This window comes from Semicossyphus pulcher, unplaced genomic scaffold (assembly GCF_022749685.1).
Source record: "Semicossyphus pulcher isolate SPU_LCO1_2020_fin unplaced genomic scaffold, fSemPul1.0.p SCAF_13, whole genome shotgun sequence".
Classification (NCBI taxonomy): Eukaryota; Metazoa; Chordata; class Actinopteri; order Labriformes; family Labridae; genus Semicossyphus; species Semicossyphus pulcher.
The window spans coordinates 28,892,221-28,912,494 of NW_027211637.1; the positions used below are offsets into that span (position 1 = coordinate 28,892,221).

The 20,274-nt window shown below is 41.8% G+C and overlaps 1 protein-coding gene across 1 annotated transcript; it reads right to left on the bottom strand.

The window, feature by feature from the left end:
• Nucleotides 1-1,725: 1,725 nt before the first annotated feature.
• On the bottom strand, nucleotides 1,726-19,405 carry marchf9 (membrane-associated ring finger (C3HC4) 9). The gene is made up of 4 exons (XM_069661074.1): nucleotides 17,826-19,405; nucleotides 6,727-6,882; nucleotides 3,301-3,493; nucleotides 1,726-2,660 (listed from the first exon to the last, which is right to left on the bottom strand). Exons 1-4 carry the CDS (start codon nucleotides 18,156-18,158, stop codon nucleotides 2,329-2,331), a joined length of 1,014 nt encoding a protein of 337 aa, XP_069517175.1. The 5' UTR covers nucleotides 18,159-19,405; the 3' UTR covers nucleotides 1,726-2,328.
• Nucleotides 19,406-20,274: the final 869 nt, after the last annotated feature.

The window sequence follows — 20,274 nt, forward strand, 5'->3', positions numbered from 1 at the left end:
GTAATGAAAATAATCATTACTGAAATGCTTTCAAAAATAGTACAAAAAATGCTCCATCTCAAACTACAGCAGTAATATTTTGCTTTTACATAAATACCAGAGTAAAAATAGTCTAATGAAATAACTCTCTCTGAAGGAGTCATTTTGCAATGAAAGCACTTTAACTTTAAAGTACATCCATCCATTATCTATACTGCTTATCCTGTTCATGGTCGTGGGGGGGCTGGAGCCTGTACCAGCTGTCACTGGGCGAGAGGCGGGGTTACTCCTGGACTGGTGTGTCCGAAACCGCATACTATCATACTAATCATACTAATCATGACGTCAAATTGAGTATGTCATGCGTTCCCATCTCATAGTATGCAATTTTGTGTATGCGAGAAATGCCCGGATGTATACTAGATCGGCTCGGATGTTTGAGTATGAGACGGGAGCTCACTGGTTGTACTCAACCGCCCCAAAATGCATTGGGGCTACTCAGCTTCTACTATGGCGGAGATTGACCGGAGATCAGACCGGACATACGTGAACGCTTAAGTCACGCGATACGGAGAAGACGGCTCTGAGTATGATGCGAATGGCATCCTAATAGTCAGGTTAGTAGGCAGTACATACTGTTTGAGTATGTAGTAGGCAGCACGTTAGTATGCGGTTTCGGACACTCCCACATGGAGACAGACAACCTTAAAAGCTCACATTCACACCTACGGGCAATTTAGAGTCACCAGTGAACCTAACGAGCAAGTCTTTGGACTGTGGGAGGAACCCACACATGCAGGAGGAGAACATGCAAACTCCACACAGAAAGGCTACTACTACTGATACTGTAGTATTGTTATTAATCTAAAGGATATGGGTACTTGTTCCACTATTGTCTACAACTTTAACAGCCCTGCTGTATTTCAGTAGATTTATTCATTGTGATGTTTGTGTTACCTTCTCCCATATGAGTGTAACCTTTTGTCCTTTATTGGTTAATATGCTCCCAATTAATGGAATAATGGATTTATTCTATAACTTGTCAGAAAGTTACATCCAACAGTTTCCCAAACCCTGAAATGTTGACTACAAACATGTTTTGTCGGATTAATGATCTAAAACTCTTTTTTTGCTTAAATAGGACGTAAAGTGTTACGACTCTGATCATCAGGATCTCGTCTCAGGTTTCATCGTACCTTTAAACTGAGCGTCAGTGAATTTAAACAAAATAATACATTGAAAAATACGTTGAAAATAAAGGATTACCCATCATATTACCCTAAATCATCATTACCTCACAGTAACACCAGAAAACAACAACACACTCGACCACGCACGCTTTACGTTCCAGGTGGAGTAAAGAAGAGACAGAGACTGAGTAGTAAGAGATCATTGATCCCCGTTTTTAATCCAATAGTTTACTTATTATCAAATCTGAATCAGCACACAGCAGCAACAATCTGTATTTTAGCTGAAATAGCTGTAACACACTGCCGTTTGTCGGGTCGACAAAAAGTTGGTGCAATGAAATCAGATGTTTTTAAAGTGTTTATTTTGGCAAGCACCATTCGAAATAGAGCAAATTTGTCATGTGCTTATGTTATGTGATGAAGAATAAAATTATATACCCATGCAAAATTCCCTGTGAAATGTACATACGTATCTTTATTGCAGAAAGGTTAAGTGTCACTGAATCTTATTGTTTTCTCTTTTTTTCTCTTTTTTCTGTTTTACTTTATTCATGACTTATTTGTTCAGCTGTCACCTCAGTGTTCCCCCTCGTGTTTTTGTTTGTTTGTTTCAGTTTTCGGTCTTTTTACCAGCATCGTTTAGCTTGTAGAAATTTTAAAGATCATAATACATAGTCGTCTGGAAATGCTTGGCATGTATGGAGTTACATGATTTCCTCTAAAATCATACATCCGTACAAAATCAAAGTGAGTAGTAAAAAAGAAAACCCAAAAAAGAAGAGATACAAATCAAACTGAGAGGATCAAATCAAAGTAAAATGTCTCTGTGCATCCTGATATTGAACTGGAAAAAAGTCTCGTCGTCTCGGGTTAGGTTATAAAGCCTGTTTACACTTTTTTTTTCACCGCCTCGCATTTTGAGTTTGATGTCTTTGAATGCTTTTTCGTCCTTGTTTTCATCAGTTCTTCAATTATTGAAAAGGAGCATCAGGCTTCCTTTTGTTGTACGAAACAAGAGGAGAAATCCTCAAGTGTGCGCTGTCTGTTGAACAGCTCCTCGCAGGGCTCCTGTCGCCTGCACGAGTCTTTGTTTAATATCAGGTCCGTGAGTCCGTGCTCTCATTTACATCTGCACACAAAGACGACGTCCTGGCCCGTCTCATACCGTGGTGACCCTCATCACCACCTCCCGGTTGGCTGCGGCGCTGATCCGCGGGTCGTGCGGCCGCAGTTGGCTCAGGATGTGCAAGATGGTGTATCCACAGTGGTGGTTCAGAATAGTCCTTAGCCTCCTGCTCTGTCGCCCGGCGCTGCTGCTGGCCAGACCGTGAGGGTTACCGCGAGAGCCGCGAGCCCCCGCCTTGCTGCTCGAACTCACCGGGTCGCCCAAGTCCTTTGATTTCTCATAGTTCAGTACTTTCCACTGCTGATTGACAGCCTGCCATCGTTTGAAGATTCGATACACTGATGATCCCTCGTGGATGATGAGGCCTAGGCAGAAAGAAAGGGAGAAGAAAAGGAGCAGGGTGAAGGACAGTGCATTAAAGCCCATGTATTCCCACTGCTTTACATCAATGTTATGCTAAAAGCCCCTGCGAGCTGCAATCAGCTCCGTAGGTAGGAACTTTCCATCTCGCCTGTGGATGAGAATAGACAGTTGGCAATAATCACGGTGCAGATATCTGATGCCATCTGTTCTCAGTGTTGTCTTACACAGGCAACTCACCATTACACAAGAACAGTCCACCAGGTTTGCTCACAGAAAACACAATTTTTTATTCTCTGCGACACAACCGAAATCTGCTTTGCTTTTTAGTGTAGTTGTCACCTCCTACCTATGCACCATCTGCTTATTTAGTTTCCATTTGGTGTTATTTTGTGTGACCTTAACAAGCAACAGAATGTGAACTGAATACATGTTTTAAATCACAGCTTCAGTTTGTCCTTGCATAAGGCAACCTAGTTTTTATAATATTTCTGTGTCATGGCAGAGAAACTCTTCTGGTTGCTTTGTTTTTTTGGTCACCTGAACCTTCTGCTACGTCCGTCTTCACATGCGCAAGTTATCTGTTTATATAATTAGAATGTGTCTTTTATGTTTTCTCATTGTGGTGTCCCAGTTGCCCTTTACCTATGCAGACGATATCCATGAAGCCGTACATGCCGTAGCAGATTTGGAAGAGCAGGTCCTGGCGTTGCCACTTGGCCGAGGGGCTGAGGGAGGACCAGATGAGCCAGGAGATGCTGGCGATGAGGAAAAGGGAACCCAGGATGATGGCTGCAATCTGCACCTTCTCTATCACCGTCAGAGAGATGGCCTGCCACTGAAAGGAAGAGAAATGTCTTAATTATAACTTAAATGTGAACATACCGAACACAAAGCATTCAAAAGGCTGTGCAAGATGTTAAATTTAGGTTCATCTTTGCCTTCAGTCTCTCCTGATGTTTGTCTTTGCTTAGCAACTTTTAAACTATCCTTACCCTACACGCATTGTTTCCATTTTTCAGCACAAACTCTGCCATAAAACTCATTTATACTTTTTATTTTCTGTATATTTAGCCAAGTATAAAACTACCAGGGACCAAATTAAATCTTTGGAGCTAATCACACTACATTTTATCGCAGAACAATTCAGGGTTGGAAAAAATAATCACTACTTATGCACACAAACAGAGCAAAGAAATAAAAGTCAATTTACAGTCTATATACAGTTTAATGAATTCATCCAAACTTGTTTTAGTGCCTTTTTAGTTCAAGTCTTTACAATCAAAAATCTGTGAAAATGTTGATTATTCAAGCAGCAGCAAACTCAGGGTGTGTGAGGGCCAGGGGTGAAAATAAAAAGTACTTTTCCAAGCACATATATATGACAACGTGTCATGTCTTCTTCACTGTAAGAGCACCCTCCTAGATGACACTTTCTTTGATACAGAGGCACCCTGAGGGGCACTCTCGCACATTTACTCCACTGGAGGGGACACCTAGAGGCGCCTTGTCATGATATATCTGTCCTAAAGGCATCCTGAGGAAACTTTTGCAGCTTCTTTTATTTTCAACATGAGAGCTGGACATGGTAGTTGAAGCAAATTTGGTGGAGCTCCTTTAAACTACTTTAAAATTAGTCGGGGCAACGGTTTAGCTCAGCAGTTAAATCGCACGTCCCATTTGAAGAAGGTACAGTCCTCGATGCAGCAGCCCCGGGTTCGACTCCCACCCTCGGCCCTTTGCCGCGTGTCGTCCACACTCTCTTCCCTTGTTTCTGACACTATCCACAATCCATGTTCTCTAAGTAGAGGCATAAAAAGGCCAAACATTTTTTCTAATTACATTTTAAGAAATTGTTTTTAAAGATAATTATTTTTGTTCTTTGCCTTTATTAGATAGGACAGTGGATAGAATCGGAAACACGGGAAGAGAGAGTGGGGGTGACACGCAGCAAAGGGTTGAAGGTCGGAGTCAAACCCCGGGCCGCTGCGTCGAGGACTGAGCCTCTGTACATGGGACATGCGATTTAACCACTGAGCTGAACCAGCACCCCCATTAGTCAGGTATTTTAGTCCAGTGTTTCACAAACTGGGGCTCAGGCCCTCTTCAAAGGGTCACAAGATTTATCTGAGGAGGTGTTAGATGATGATTGAGAGAGGAAACAGAAAACAACAACTACTTTTTTCTGTCTATTATTGAAATTAAAGAAGTTGAAAGTAGCATCAAATGGAAATACGTTAATCTAAAGCGTAAATAATGAAGTACATGAGTAAATGAGTGCAGTTACTTTCAACCACATTTCATCCCACCAAGAGACAACTACAAATATGACAACATTTATACACTTTAAAAACGTTTCAGACGAACACACACACACACACACATACATGGCATCTTATCAATAGGTTTGAGAGCCATTGGCTGCCTCTGAAAAGGAGGGCAGAAGGACAGTGACGCAGAGAGAAAATGTGTCAGCACAATATGGCAAACAGTCCTCACAGCACAGAGACCGCCCAGGATTTGTTCTAGCAGAGAGTGTTGGGTCTGATGCAGCACTGTTTTTATGTTGTATATGTTATTATGTAATGTCACAGTCAGCAGCTACTCCCCCCTCCCTCCCGTGCAATAAGATCTCTCTGCCTGCATTTAATGAAATTACACCTCACAGGGCCCGACAGCGTTTGTGCTGCCTGCATGTCGAGAAGAGGTTTGTAATTCACATACTTTCTCCATGTTGTTTAAGTTTTAGTTTAGAGGACTGTTGGATGTTTTTGTAAAGAATTGAGGAGGAGTCTGAGCCAAACCAAACTGAACTGAGCCATGCTGTGCTGCTGGCCTGTTTGAAAGTTGAATTAAATGAGCAGCTTGAGTCGGATTCATCCGAACAGGCACAGTGCAGCAATCCAAGAGGGGGAGTGTCGAGGCTTTTATTTTGGTAAAATCATTGACTGTTTTAAAAAAAGGTGGCATAATTGCCATGATGTCACACATTCGTTAGCTGACTAATGTTTTGAAGCTTTGAGTTTGGCATTTTGGCTGTTTTTTTTGGAGCCCAAAAGTTAACATATTGGATGAGAAGGTGTCGAGTTCAGTGACGCCAATTAGCTGAGGTGACACTTAGCAGAAAGCTAGCAGCACCCATCTGTCGCCTAATGCAGCCGCGCCCTTAATCAAGCACAAGTTTTTGTTTTAATATGATTTAAACAGGTGAGTTTTATACAGATTTAACTGTACCTGGGAGCTAACATTGTTTAAATTACACATAACTGAATGTGCAGCTGCTTTTCACCACATTTAAACCAACAACTTAAATATAATTTAAACAAGAGAGTTGTAAAAAATTGAACCGCCGCACATTTTTCATGAATGGGAAAATAAGTTATTTGTATCAGACTGTAAACATGTTTATTTCTGCTGTAAATTTTGACATTTCAACATAAAAGCTTATGAGGACTGACTCGCTTTGAGTGCCAGCCTCAAGTGGCCACTAAAGGAACTGCAGTTTTGTCCCCTCTTTAAAGATACAATCTTGAAAATTTAAAATTTAAAATTGCGTGCTCTTAAGTGCCTCCCACTGGCGATACTCAGTAATTTTAAGAGTGCTCTTGCCAATTTAACCAGACGTCTACTGCTGGCTTCCTTTGTCACAGTTGAAACTCTTGATTTTCCTGGCTGACGGTCGCTTTCTTTTCAGACTGTTTGCTTCATCTGAGCGTCGAGTTTGTTTCTTCATCTTTTCTTTGTTTGTTCAGCCATAGTAGATTACTGTTTACTCCCAATGCTTACAGAAACCGGAAGTGCAGCCACTTAGCTCCACCTACACTGTCTGGTAGACCAACCACTGCTGGGCGATGGAAAACGTGCGACTAACTGGGCGCTGCTTGTGACTTTTTCCACGAATGTCGCCATAGACATGCAAAGACAATGCAAAGGCTTTCAACAGTGGGCAATAGACTCAATCACCATTGTCTTATCTCATTCAGCGATAGATAGTGCCTTAAAAGACATTTATTTAAATGAAAAAGTTCCAGATTGGGTCGGGTGTTTATGCTGAAGACTCTCTCCTGTTACCTGCAGAGGGTTCTTGGTGCTGATGGCCAGGACCTGGTACTTGAAGTAGCAGAGCTCGCAGCTCCAGGAGCCTCTCTCGCTGATCCAGCGGATGAGGCAGGGCTGATGCGTGCAGCGCACGGAGCCGTCACAGCGGCAGGGGCTCAACAGCTCGCCCTGCAGGACAGACGAGGAAAACACAACATTATTAAATCAGTGGAAAACAAATATCATTTATATACTTTCAAAATATTCTCTGGTGTAATTTATGCGACTGAAATAGAGAACAAAAAAACACACATCAAATGGAGCCGCTTCAAACACATTAAGATATTGTTTATGACTTGAGGGACTGGACAATGATTACTGAAAAGGAGAGGACAGCTCAACTGTATGTTCCTCCAGCATCATTAATATTTCCTTTGGACCCTCCCCTCCAAATGATACAACAGTACTACACTGGTACAACCTCTTTAAAGGAGTAATTAAACATTTTGGAAAGACAGTTATAAAGCTACAACTAGCAGCAGTTAGCTTAGCTTGCCACAATAACTAGAAACAGGGGAAAACAGCGACGCATGGCTACGTCCAACAGTTTCAAAATCAGCCTAGCATCACCACTAAATCATACAAATTAACATTAAATCTTTCAAAGAAATAACCCAACGTATAAATCCTTACAACGGTTGAATGGAGCCAGTCAAGTTGTTTCCAATCTTCATGCTAAGCTAAGCTATCCTTTGTTGTAGCTTTATATATAACTGACAGACTTGAGAGTAGTGTCAGTCTTCTCTCATACAAATAAACAAAGACCTGATTCAAAACACCTGTGAACTTTAAACCCTGGTCATGTTAAAAACATTGGAGAAGGGATGACTGACATAAGATATAAATACAGGATAAGAATAAAAGATATGAGCCAGTCACCCATTCACCCACCAAGTTCAAGACTACTCTACTTTCTGCAAAAATAAATTCACATGTCCTCTTCTAGTGAACCCATCTCCCTTCTAATGATATCCAAACAGGCTCTAGTGTGGACCAAACCCACTGCTCCTCAGCACCACATTAAGGATGACTACATTCAGGCTGTCATCATCGCTCAACGTCAAACATCCATTTTGTCGGAAGGCTTAAAGTTTGATGGCATGTCGTCAGCAAAGTCTTCTTGTCACTTAATCAGAAGGAGAAACCAAACCAAAGCTATGCGTCATAATTGAATGAACACTTTAAAGGCAGCAGCGTTGGGGGAAGTATAACAGTGTGAATCATTAGTAAATCAATGAATGGGCACAGCTTGATGCGGGGCCGGGGCCCAGTTGGCGAAGGGGCATGTTAGCACTCTGCAGGAGCGCTGAAGCTTCAAGGGCGAGCAGGTGAAGGAGACATGAGTTGCTGAGGCCTGACGACTCACATGGAGTGAAACTAACACCTCTCAGCTCACCCAAACAGATGTGGAAGACAGCAAACATACTTATTAGCGCTTGGTTGGGAGATGGGAGGGTTATGTGTGTCATGAACTGTTTGTAAAGTGCACAAAAATATGAAATATAGAACAAATATTCCTCATGAAATGGATTTTTTTAATTTATAGTTGGATGCTTTGGGAAATATGCTTATTAGTTTTGATGCTGAAAGTTCGCTGAAAAGATTGATCCCTCTCTCATGTCTGTCCATATATATATAGCCAACAGCAGGTTAGCTTAGCTTAGCATATCAGCTAACATGTCCCAGTTCCAGGACGCAAAACCTGCCTACCAGCACGCCATTAGCTCAATAATTAACACATTTCTGTATCTCTTGTTTCTTTCACAAACCTCCCGGGAGGCCCTGTGTTGGGCCAGGAAAAAGTCCAACTCGTAGCATAAAATTGCACTAAATTTTGTACACTAAATTTTGGCACAAATGTAAACAAACAAGATATCCTTTGTCAATTAGTTTGATTTAGAGGAGCTGGAATAGGGAGTGTGTTAACTTGAGACAGAGCCGAGATAGCTCTTATTGGCTGTATAAGCCATTATAAGCTAAGCTAACAATCATCCGGGTGTAGCTTTAGCTAAAAAGCAAAAGGAAAGGGGTTTTAAAGAGTTTGAAAACTCTGCTTTTCTAAATTGAAAAACGTTTAATTGTTTTAATGGAGCTTACTCACTCAAATCAAACTGCAGCTAAAAAAAATGGAACTTAAACATATATTTATATTGTTTGCCCCTTGCTTCCTCCCCTCTTCATGCTAAGTGAAGCTAACCAGCGGCTAGCCTGCAGCTTCATATTTAGTGTACAGACATGAGAGCTGTTAATCCTCTCATCTAACTCTTGACAAGAAAGCCACTAAGAGTATTTCCAAAAATCCTAACTAAAGGGCACCTTTGCGTCCTGATTTCATAACCCCTTTTGAGCTCGTACATGCCCCCCACACAAATGAACAAAATGCCTTCAAACTGAAACTCTAGCTTGGCTTAGCAGGGCTTCTGCAGATGCAGCAGATGTAATGTAGAGCGACAGAACAGGAAATACACACGGGTAGGAAGAAAAATCTAAATTTGTCACCAACACTGAAAACTAGTAGTAGTACGACAAGCATTTGTTGATCGCCAGAGGGGAGATTCAGCTGCTGCAGCAGCACAAGGACAGAATGGATAAATAGAGACGGTAAAAATAGATAAATATTAAATTATGAGGCATATAACTAAAAATAAAAAATAAGGGTAGAAGTAAAAATAAATTCCAACACATTATGATATGATATACAATATGATAAGTCTATATGTATTAGCACACCACACTCTTAATTGGAAGGTTGGTGGTTCGATCCCTGACTGCTACAGTCTACATGTCGAAGTGTCCTTGGGCAAGACACTGAACCACAGCCATCGGTGTGTGAATGGGAAAGTTCTGACTGACCTTACGTAGCAGCCTCTGCCGTCAGTGTGTGAATGTGTGTGTGTGAAAGAGTGAATGTGACACGTAGAGTAAAAGCTCTTGGAGTGGTCACAAGACTAGAAAAGCGCGATATAAGTGCAGTCTATTTATATGATTAAGCAATGATTCTTTGTGTTCGTATATAATGTAATCATACAATATAGCATATAAATATAGTGGGGCATTAGATCTTGTATAAGGTGATCTGTAGTGACACCATTGTAATACAGCAATATAACACAGCATATCAGATATGTTATTGTGTATTATGAGTAAATTATAAAGAAATATATCGTCACCCTGACTTTAAATTACAAATATAAAGCACTCTAAACTTTCCCTGCGGTTTGACTCAGTGCGTCTCTACTTCATGACTCCTCGCGGTGGCGCTTATGGCATAAATGAGGGTAACACGTCCAAATTGTAATACGCAGAAGAAGAAGTGGACAACAGGGTTACAGAAGAAGAAGACAGCGGGAGGACGTCAGACAGCGGTGAATAGAAGTTAACATGATGTGCCAGCCAGTTGTTCAATAGTTCTGTAAATCTAATTTACAGACTGAAAACACGTTTAATGTTTCATCTCAGTGTGTGTCAAATTCAGTGAAAGTGACAGTGAATAAATCCTGCACGGTTTGTATTCTTTAGTTAAAGCTGCTGTGAGGAACTTTTGAGTCGACTTTGGCGCCCCCTGTGGACAAAGCCGTACCTCTTATCTCTGCTGATTTTGTCCTGTACCTGCTTAAGTTGTGATTTTTAACACAAAATCTCCTGTTTCTTTAACAGTCATATGTCTCACTCACTTTACATTTTTGCCTTGAAAATGTAAACAAAGGCAGCGTGCAGTTAATCGCTTCCTCTGACACCTACCCCCCCGCCAGCGGTTTCAGGCATTAAAAATAACTGTACAGAAATAATCAATCTTGTCGCTGATGGTCTTTGTAGGTCATATAGAGTCATCAGAATTCATTTCAGTTATTAATCAGATATCGTAAAGTCATTATACGATTGTCTTTCAATATATCAATTAACCCAGAATCGCTGTTTCATGATAATATCGTTATCGTGGGCCACGTGTCGCGTAGCGTAGCGTGAGTTACCCTGCGATTCTCACCCCTATAATATAATGTTCAATAAATGATACATATACATCGTCTGTGATATAACAAAGTATATTAATCAGCATTTATTCTTCTCTCTTAATTTAGAGGCGTGGTGTACTTACTACCCAAAGTTGAATATTTTTCACAGATTTTTTTTGTTTGTTTGTTTTAAAGATTATTTTTTTGGCCTTTGGCTTTATTTATAGGACAGCTGAAGACAGACAGGAAGTGTTGGGAGGAGAGAGTGGGGGATGACACGCACCAAATGATCGGCAGACCGGGAGTCGAACCCGCGTTTAGTGCAGCCCCTGCACATGGGGCGCCCGCTCCACCGACCCAGCCCAACAGCGCCCCATTTTTCACAGATTTTTGTCTTCAAGAAAACTGCTTTTGTTGTAAAGACACTGTATTGTATTGGACGAGGCTCAATAGTCCAATAAAGTAGCTTAAAAACAGTGTTTTTCTTCCTTATAGTGGCTGAAAAATTGGTGTAAAATAAGCTGGATGAGAATGCAAATTACAATCAGCAGATGTCTGCTTGCCTGATTTTGTGTGAAGATTTCCAAATTAAGTGACATTAATGTTTATCAGATTCTTTCATTTACAAATGGTGACTCAGAAATATGAATCAGAAAAGGTTTACAGTAAAGTATAATTGCCTGTTTAATCAGTGCAGGTTTTATGCATCGGAGAAGCACGCTGACTCAAATAATGCTTCAGGGGTTTTTATTCTGTCCGTCTGCACTCTGTCGTTCCCCATCTGGCTCGTTTGACCTTCCCACTTATAATAAAAAGACTTCAAGTGTCCCACCGCTTAAAAGATTGGATTTGGCAGATGAGCCACATGCCACTCATAAACTTTAAAATAACTCGCCTGCTGACATTATAAAGATAACGCAGAGAAGGTCAGGAGTATATGAGAGACTAAATAAAAAACATATGAAGGCAAACATTTCTGAAATGTCAAGCTGTAGTGAGGAGTGTGTGTTTGTGTGTTTGTTATTTAGGCTCGGAGTGATCGTTAATGTCATCATCAACTAGAACAGAATAAAAACAAAGACCTTTAAAAGCTTTTTTTTTTTTTTATATTATCTAGCTGTTCAGGCGGAAGATGTGAAACTATGATGACGGATAATTTTGGCCAAATTTATGTCTCATCTGAAGCTAAAATCAAGAGCGGCATATTTTGGAGCTGCTCCATTAATGATGAATAAGAAAGAGCCCACATTTTGAATCACACAGCACCCAAAGGGATTTTCTCTGCATATGCGTCCAATCATCACTATTAAGTAATAACATTAATTTATATGCAGCAGCTCATGTTATTTGCATCGTGGATCCTGATTTAATCCAAATATGGTCGGAGATGATTCACACTCTGAGGGAGTGTTGTTTGATGTTCACAAATATTGATCTTCCTGCTCAAGATTACAGGACGCACATGAGTGAGTTATGTTTTTGGGAAACGCAGCTGAGGGGGCAAAAGATGTTTTTTGGATGTACGGAAGACTAATTATCACTAAACATGTAAATGCTGTTCGGTGGAAACTCTCTACTTCCAAAGAAAGCTTCAGGAAATCCACGTTGTTTTGAGCTTGTTACAGTAGAAACTGTTCTGTACAAATGAGGTCAGTGTTCCTGCTGAAAAGACAACTGTTGGAGCCAATATGGCTGCTTTCTTTTCTTTGAATATATACGACACAAAAAGATTAAAGCGACATATTTTAACAATGAGACATTTGGTCTACAAATCGATTCACTCTTGTGTAGTTGTAAGATGTTTTCTCTTTGAAGAGTGATTGCTGGATGTCTCCTGTCTAATACTGAACCAATCCAACCATGCACTTTGTTATTTTTGGTAACAAACACCTTTGAATTATATGTAATACATCTAATGTTTGCGGTTTATTTTTTGGGTATTAGTATACCATGCCACAAGGGGGCAGAAACATGTTGGTGACAAATAAAATGAGAAATAGGCCGAGTGTGTGGCCTCGTTTGGTCTTTGGGAGATGTGAAGGTTGTTCACGTGAAATTGTTTACACAATGAATTGACGATTAAACAAGGACGAACACATTGAAGGAAATTACATTCTGTCATCTACGACTGCAGCAAGACAGAAGACGCAAAATAAAAAGGATTAACTACGACGTGAAGTGTTTCATTCACCATTGTGCCTTTTGTTAGTGGGCCAATTAGTCACAGCAAGAACCTTTGAAAAAGAAAAAGTTTTTTAGTAATACTTTGATACTGAAGATCAAATGAAACCCTTTGCAATTTACCTCACTGAATCAAATCAGACTGCTCGAATCCAACTGCAAGTCACGGAATAAAAATGGACATAGAACACATTTTTTCACCTTTGTCTTTGAGGTTGTGTTTTTGGTGCCATCTGGTTGTCTGTTTTTTTGAGCAGGATAAAAGAAACACGTCTGGCCCAGTTTTCATGGTGGAAGGATGGAGTATCGGCCAAAGAAGGACCTGTTAAATTTAGGACTGCAGCCGGATCAAACTCACAAACAGGCAAGTTTGGATGTGATCCCAAACCAACAAACAGACAAGTAAAAAATGTCTTCCTTTTCAACCTACAGATTTTTTGTCACCCCAAGCTGCCAGGCCCATCATGTTTCTTGAGCAAAATCATTTAATATTTGTAAAGATTTAGTGATAATAATGTGTTTTCTGCAGGTGAAGAATGTGAATTATTCGCACTGTAGAAGAACATAATGATGACAAAGCTTCAGCTATTGACGGCATGGTTACACATAACTCTTATAGCTGTGGAAATATATCCTGGTTACACATTTGCATATAATAGAAGACTGGACTATCGGCCTGGGTGGAGGTCTGTCCTCTCCGACTGCCTTTTTTCCTATTTTTCTTTGTAATGCTTCTTTGCCATTTGCAGGTTTTCCAATTTGAGAGTCAATGCCTGCACCTGAAGGCAACACACAGTAAAAAACAGAGAAAGAGACATGAAAGGTCACATCTGGACTAGCAGGATGTGCACACGCTCAAATAAAACTTGTGGAGTTTGAGCAAACAGGGAAGTGGACCATAAACCGACATCACAGTTAAAGTTAACCTGCTTCTAGATTTGAAAGAATACGGCTATAAGTTTTTATATGTTTTAGTTACTGTCAACAAAACAACAACAACGAGGTTCTTAAAATTGTCTTTTTAAAAAGGCTAAACATTTTACGTAAACAGCTGTAGTTTTTAACCATTCTCAAACGGGAGTCAATTGTGCTTTTGTTGGGAACTATTTTCAGCTGCGGAATAATACACAATCGGTGCTCTAGCGGGTATTTCAGGCACAGGAAGGTGTAAGTAGGACTGGGTCCAAGGCCCTGAACAGACTGCCAGTACAAATCTGGTTTTTGGCATATCCAGGTTGTATTATATTGATTTCAGGAAGTCAGGACGGTAAAAAGAACACAGAAATGTGATTTTTTTTTCAATTCAGATCCAAGACACATTTGCAGGTGGTTTAAAATGCAATTCTTTTTCTTTATAAGATAATTTTTTGGGCCATTTGTGCCTTTATTTATAGGACAGCTGAAGAGAGACAGGAAATATTGGGAGAGGAGAGAGGGGGTGAAAATGCAGCAAAGGGCCGAAGGCGGGAGTCGAACCTGCGTCCACTGCGACGAGGACTGTAGCGTCTGTACATGCTCTACGGACTTTGGTTAATCAGCGCCCGTTAAAATGGATTTCTACATGTGTGTTTGAGACCAGCAGCACCGGCTACTCAGATAGGAATTCTCAAGTCAATGTGACACCCAACAACGAAATCAAATCCAGAGTGACAGAAGGTTATCACAGGTACGACCACCTTTAGCTACTAGCAGAGCGATGTGAGAGACAACACGACTGTTCAGAGGGCAAAAAGATTGAGCTCATGCTTTATCAGTCAATCTTGGGACCACCAGCTATCATCTGATGACTATTTAGCCTCCAGGGGCAACTAACAATATTTCATGGCTTCCGATTATATAAGCCAATATCTGGATAATGGATACCTGGGCCAAGACTTCCTCTTCCCTGACCTGCTCATTGTTTACAGACTAACTAAAGAACAAGAGAATGGAGTTGGAGTTGATAGACAACATCTACGACACGATACATCTACGCTAATTAAAAGCTAAATGGTCGTCTAAAGATCGGGTTGGGTTCTGAGATTGAGAGTTCTGACTCTTATTCTCTCGACGGACGACAGACCGCTCAAACGTGTTTACTCAATACTCCGTGGAGTACAAAAGGAACCAGAAAACATCCAACAACCTCACCAACAGATTCTGCTTTTTACATACCAGTTTGTAGAGATTCGGACATATAAATCCAATCCGATTACTTCCTATAACAGTCACGTTATTGTTTTTTAAAGATCAGATTTAAGAAAAAAACCCGATTTGTCAGAAGTCCCAACAAAGCCGAAGCAAGCTCCGCTGTGTGTGTGTGTTCATGGTAATAAAGGATCCACTCGCCCATGCATCGGTGCAGCTCACTGATGTGTTTTAGAGGCAGCATTGTGTAAATGTCCAAAAAAGACATGTATACTTTGAAGTGACAAAGCTCTTCTATGGCCATTGTCATGATGATGAGAACAAAGGAGGAAATGAAGGGATGTTTTCTTAAAGCGACAAAGACGACGGAGGGAGGGGGTCGGGCTGGATGAATGGATTAACAAAAAAAAATCAGACTAACACCAGAGTGGATGGTTCATTTCCTGTCTCCTCCAAAACAACACATTTCTACAATTTTAAGAACTTATTTTAACCTGAACAGATTTTCTTTAATGGTTGCAGAAGGCACCAAAATGATGTTTCCGTGTTAATAGTTGCATCAGAGCAGAAAGCGCTTCAATGCTCCGATTACAAGATAAACCAGGCTTTGCAGGAACGGATCAATACATTGTTGGTTTTGGTCTTTTCGTGATTTATTGACAACAACAAAGAAAAATATATTTATCCTTTATAACAAGCAACAAAGAGGCTGCTTGCCCCACACACACACACACACACACACACACACTCTCTCTCCCTGCTTGCATGATCTGGCGTGGGTTTGTCCCTGACGGCCACTTCACAGAGCATGAAGGTGTTAATTTGGTGTGTCACTGCTATGACTAAGAAAATGGTCTTCCTCCTCAGCTGTAACCTTTAGACTAAAATTTCGGCGTGGAAGTTTCCCCTCTGAGCTCCAGACTGTGTGTCACTGTGGAAACACGCTGCTGGGCACCACAAGTGAAAAGGGCAGGGGGGGGGTTGATCACCAACAACACCACCAACTCCTCCGCCCTCTCGCTCTTACATGCCCATGCAGAGCTCACACTGCCGGCCCCTCCAGCAGGCTCTGGTAACACTTCTGAGAATCCAAACAGCGTTAAGTGGAGTCACATCCAAGCTACTGAACCAAACTGACGCCTTTGACAGACAGTTAATAAGGATTCATGCTCCATGCGGCCCACAGAGCAAGGTGATTATGTGTTCAGGTAATTGGCCCGCTGACAGCGACATGATCCCGGCCCCTGTTGTGACCCGCTTGAATAATGAAATAACAATAAAATGGCAAACGTGAGCTCCCCGCATCCTGCACCCGAGGAGGCAGAAGTCACTTTTGCACAGGCGTGAAAATCGAGAGCTGTGAAGGCAGAGGAACAAGCTAATTTCAGAGTGAGGAGCTGATGTAGTGTAGTCTCAGGGTTTTCCCATAGCGCTTTGTTTGCTTGGTCTTTGTCTGTAGCTAAAAGAGGCAGCTCTGAGCCATGTTGCACGATGAGTCACCTTGCCGGAGAGCCCAGAGCCCGAAAACATCACCCTTTCATTAACGGAGGACGTTTGAGTGGGCAAGACGGCAACCTGGGGTTCATCCCCGTCTGAAACATGAAATGACTTTGTCTCCAAAACAAGCCCGAGCTGATCTATCCTCCGTCCCGTGGCTCTTCAGTTTACTATGTCTCACAATAGAAACTCCAAGGCAGATGTCATAAATTAGCACATGGGCTGTAATGACACTATACGCCTATCTAAGGGAAGTGACTAAATGGTAATATCCATCTGTGCTCCTACAGGATTTACAGTGTTTCTAATTATCTCAGGCTTCAGGACTACCTGCTGAGCCAGGCGGCGCAGGTTTCTGCACATCTGGTCAGATCGACATTTGGCCACGGACCAAAGAGAGGCACTACTTATTGTTTTGTTTGGGCTCCGGGAAATTTAAGCAGCAGACAGCGGGGAATAGAGATAGAAATAAAACAAAAGGAGGATGACAAATTAATTTGCTAAGCGTCACAGACACCATTGTCTGGCCGGGAACAGTGATCGTCACCAGATCAATAGTTGATCATCTAGTGGTGTGACACATGCAGACGGGGGACAGTTGATTTACACATTTACAAAATGATTGTGACTCATGCATATTCAGTCCCTCTCACTCTATTTGTCATCCTGCAGACCTAATTGGCTAACTTTCTTTGTTGCTATGCTGGCCGGATTTCAGATGTGTGGGAACTGCTGCCTCTCCCCCACTGATTAGCTTAGCTATGAAAACAGTGTTATTTAGATAATCAGATCACTGAACAATCATCCTTTCACTGGGAAAGGGCAGAATTTGCCTCTAAATTGAGGCTGTAGCTGTAGGTGTCCAATGCTGTGGACGTTGTAAAGAAAAACATGGGCAAATGTGTGATATTTGTCTTATAAATACAACTGATCTGCCTATTTTTATCTGAGTGCAACCTAGGCTTCATCCTAGATTGTTTTTTTCAGAGGAGCAGTTGAGGGGAAGGTGGGTGGAAGAAAGAGAGAAAGAGAGAGAGAGATGTAGGACAGGATGGTTGTAGTAGCTCCAGAGACCCTTTGTGATTTGCTGTATAACAAAAAATCAAAATGGCAGATTACAATAGAGAGCCCAGTGTGGTTTGTTTTAAAGAAATCCTAAAAAATAAATGCAGCTGACCTGGATCAAATCATGCATGCTTAAAATAAAAGGCTCCGTGCTGCACATTTAACGCACAGAAATGTGAAACAAACAGCCTGTCTGTCTGTCTCTCTGTCTGTCTGTCTGCATTAGGGAAGCATTCTGTGCATGTCTACCTGCTCTGGGCCTTGGAAGCAGATCCGGCACTGGGGGGTCCGCAGGCTGCTGGCGGTGCTGGCCAGAGACACGGCGTCCAGGCCCACTTGCAGCTTGGGCTCCTTGTCCTCGAACGCCAGGCTCCGGGGCCGCGGGTCGCTGCCGTAGTACTCCTCCTCGTCGTCCCGGGAATGGCAGTCGACGAACGGGGGCCAGCCGCAGCCGCCCATCCCCAGACCTCGCATGGTGGTGGACCGTCTATCTGTGTCTGAGCCGGACTGTCTCGAATCGGATCGCATAAACACCAGGACTTTCAGTTCATTGAAAAACATGCGGATCCGATACTTGAACATGTTTGGCTACATACAGAATCCGCCAGAGTGGAATCAATGAAAGAAGTGTTTCTGTCTTTTCTCCTCTCCTTCTTCTATTATTATTATTATTAATATTATTGTTTATTATTATTCATACAACCGATATGTTCATTTTCACGGTAGTATTTTGAGTAATACCACAACAAGCCTTTTAATTTGAAATCCGGAGAAATAAAGGCTCTCGCCCCACTGATGGCATGTGTGTCTAAGCCAATGCGGATGAAAGATTTTCCCTTTCAGCTGGCCGACACACTCTTTCAATATTCATTACTCAAACAACTCAGCAAACGCCGTCTAGATGCATCTTCCACCGCACCCCAGAAAAACACTACAACTTGTTCGCTTTTTTCATTCCCTCGGTCCATTTTCTCTCAAAGACACCTCTCCTGTTTTTTCAGATGCACTGTGGGCTTGCAGCAAAAGAGGGGGAAAAAATAGCCTACATGTTTTGCTACCCAAAGCAGAAGACAGCGAGAGAGTGGACGAGTGGAAGAGAGAGGAGCACAGAGGCAGGAAAGAGAAGATGGGATGTAAAATACAACGACATGCCATCCATACAGTCACATGTGGGACTCTTGTCAAGAATCATAATCCAAAAAGCCAGAAGGGTGCGGGAGATGAAATGGAAGTTTGATTCTGATCTGATTCTAAAATATCTCCTGTTATTTCTTATTGTCCCTCACTGTAGCATCCCGAGCTTCAGATCATGGTCCATTTTTTTCTCTCCCTCCTCTCTCTCTCTCCTTCTTTCTATTTCATCTCCTTTTTGTAAACCCGCGTCTTGATCCACGAAAAATCCGATCCATTCACCAACACGACAATCCACGTCGAGATGAAAAACACAATCCTTTTCATTTGCATTTTCTGGAGCCTAGCTGGGAACACGGCAGCACAAAAACACCCGAGAGCCCCATGTTTCCCATCTTCGCTCGATGTCCATCAGCATTTCATCGCCAAAAAATACGGCAGGCAGCGCTGAAATGTCAAAGAGAGGCAGCAGGATAAAAGGCACCGCGCGATTTTTCTAATCAGGGAGAAAAAAACGGGGAAGACGCATGGAGATGTCTTCGCATCCGAGAGCAATTACACAGCAGTAATGGCATTGATTATTGGATCAGATAGATGGTGGTGATGATACTGCTGGCGCTGATTTTCCTCCTCGAAATGGTCGGCTTGGAGATTGAACCAACGCAGCAGCTACTTCCGGAATAGGGTGAAGAAGAAGAAGAAGAAGAAGAAACTGTCATCCTGTAAACATGTCGTTGTTTTTTCCTCATCCATTCGTCTCCGGTGGGTGATCCAGCTCTCCCCGTGCTCCCAGCAGCTGGGCAGGGAAGAAGCTCTGGTTGCTTTATTATTGACCAGCCGCCGCTGTCCAGGGTGCTGATCTCCCCTCTGCTGACGTGTTCGCTGCGGCCACATGCACCGGGAGCCCGCGAAGTACAAACTGGACCTGAGCCTCTTTGCTAATATGTGTGTGTATGAGTGTGTGCGCAGGAATATTTTTGAATGATGTGTGTAAGAGCAGGTATCAATTTTAGGCTCCATGCATTGGTGAAAGAAATACTCACATCCTGGACTTTCAGCACCAATACTCCATTAGTAACCTACAATACAGACCAGTTGAGAATGTGCACCTCAAATTAAAACTTAAAGAATCTCACAATAAAGCTGGCAGGGGCAGACGCACACTGTCCGCGTTGCAGGGGCAAATAAAATAAAAAGGGCTCCAGCTAAATGCAGTGGGGTTAATTATACGTGTAATACTACTAAATCAAATTAAATAAGCATCCTCTCTAACCCTGGCTTTTTCTGTTCTTTTGTAATGATGTTCATTAATGAGCTTTGTCCCTAATAAAGAAATACAAAAAAACCCTGAATAAATAATCAGTAAAACTTATTTGCGGAGACGGTCCATAAACTACACTGCACTTTTGTAATAAAAACACGAAGATAACTTTTTTATCTTGAATAATAATTATAATTATTTTCTTGAATATGGCACAGCATTATATTTTATACACTGGAAGAATCACCATAGATACACTGCATCGTGTCTTCTCCGCTGGAAGCTCGCTAAAGGCACTGCGTTGCA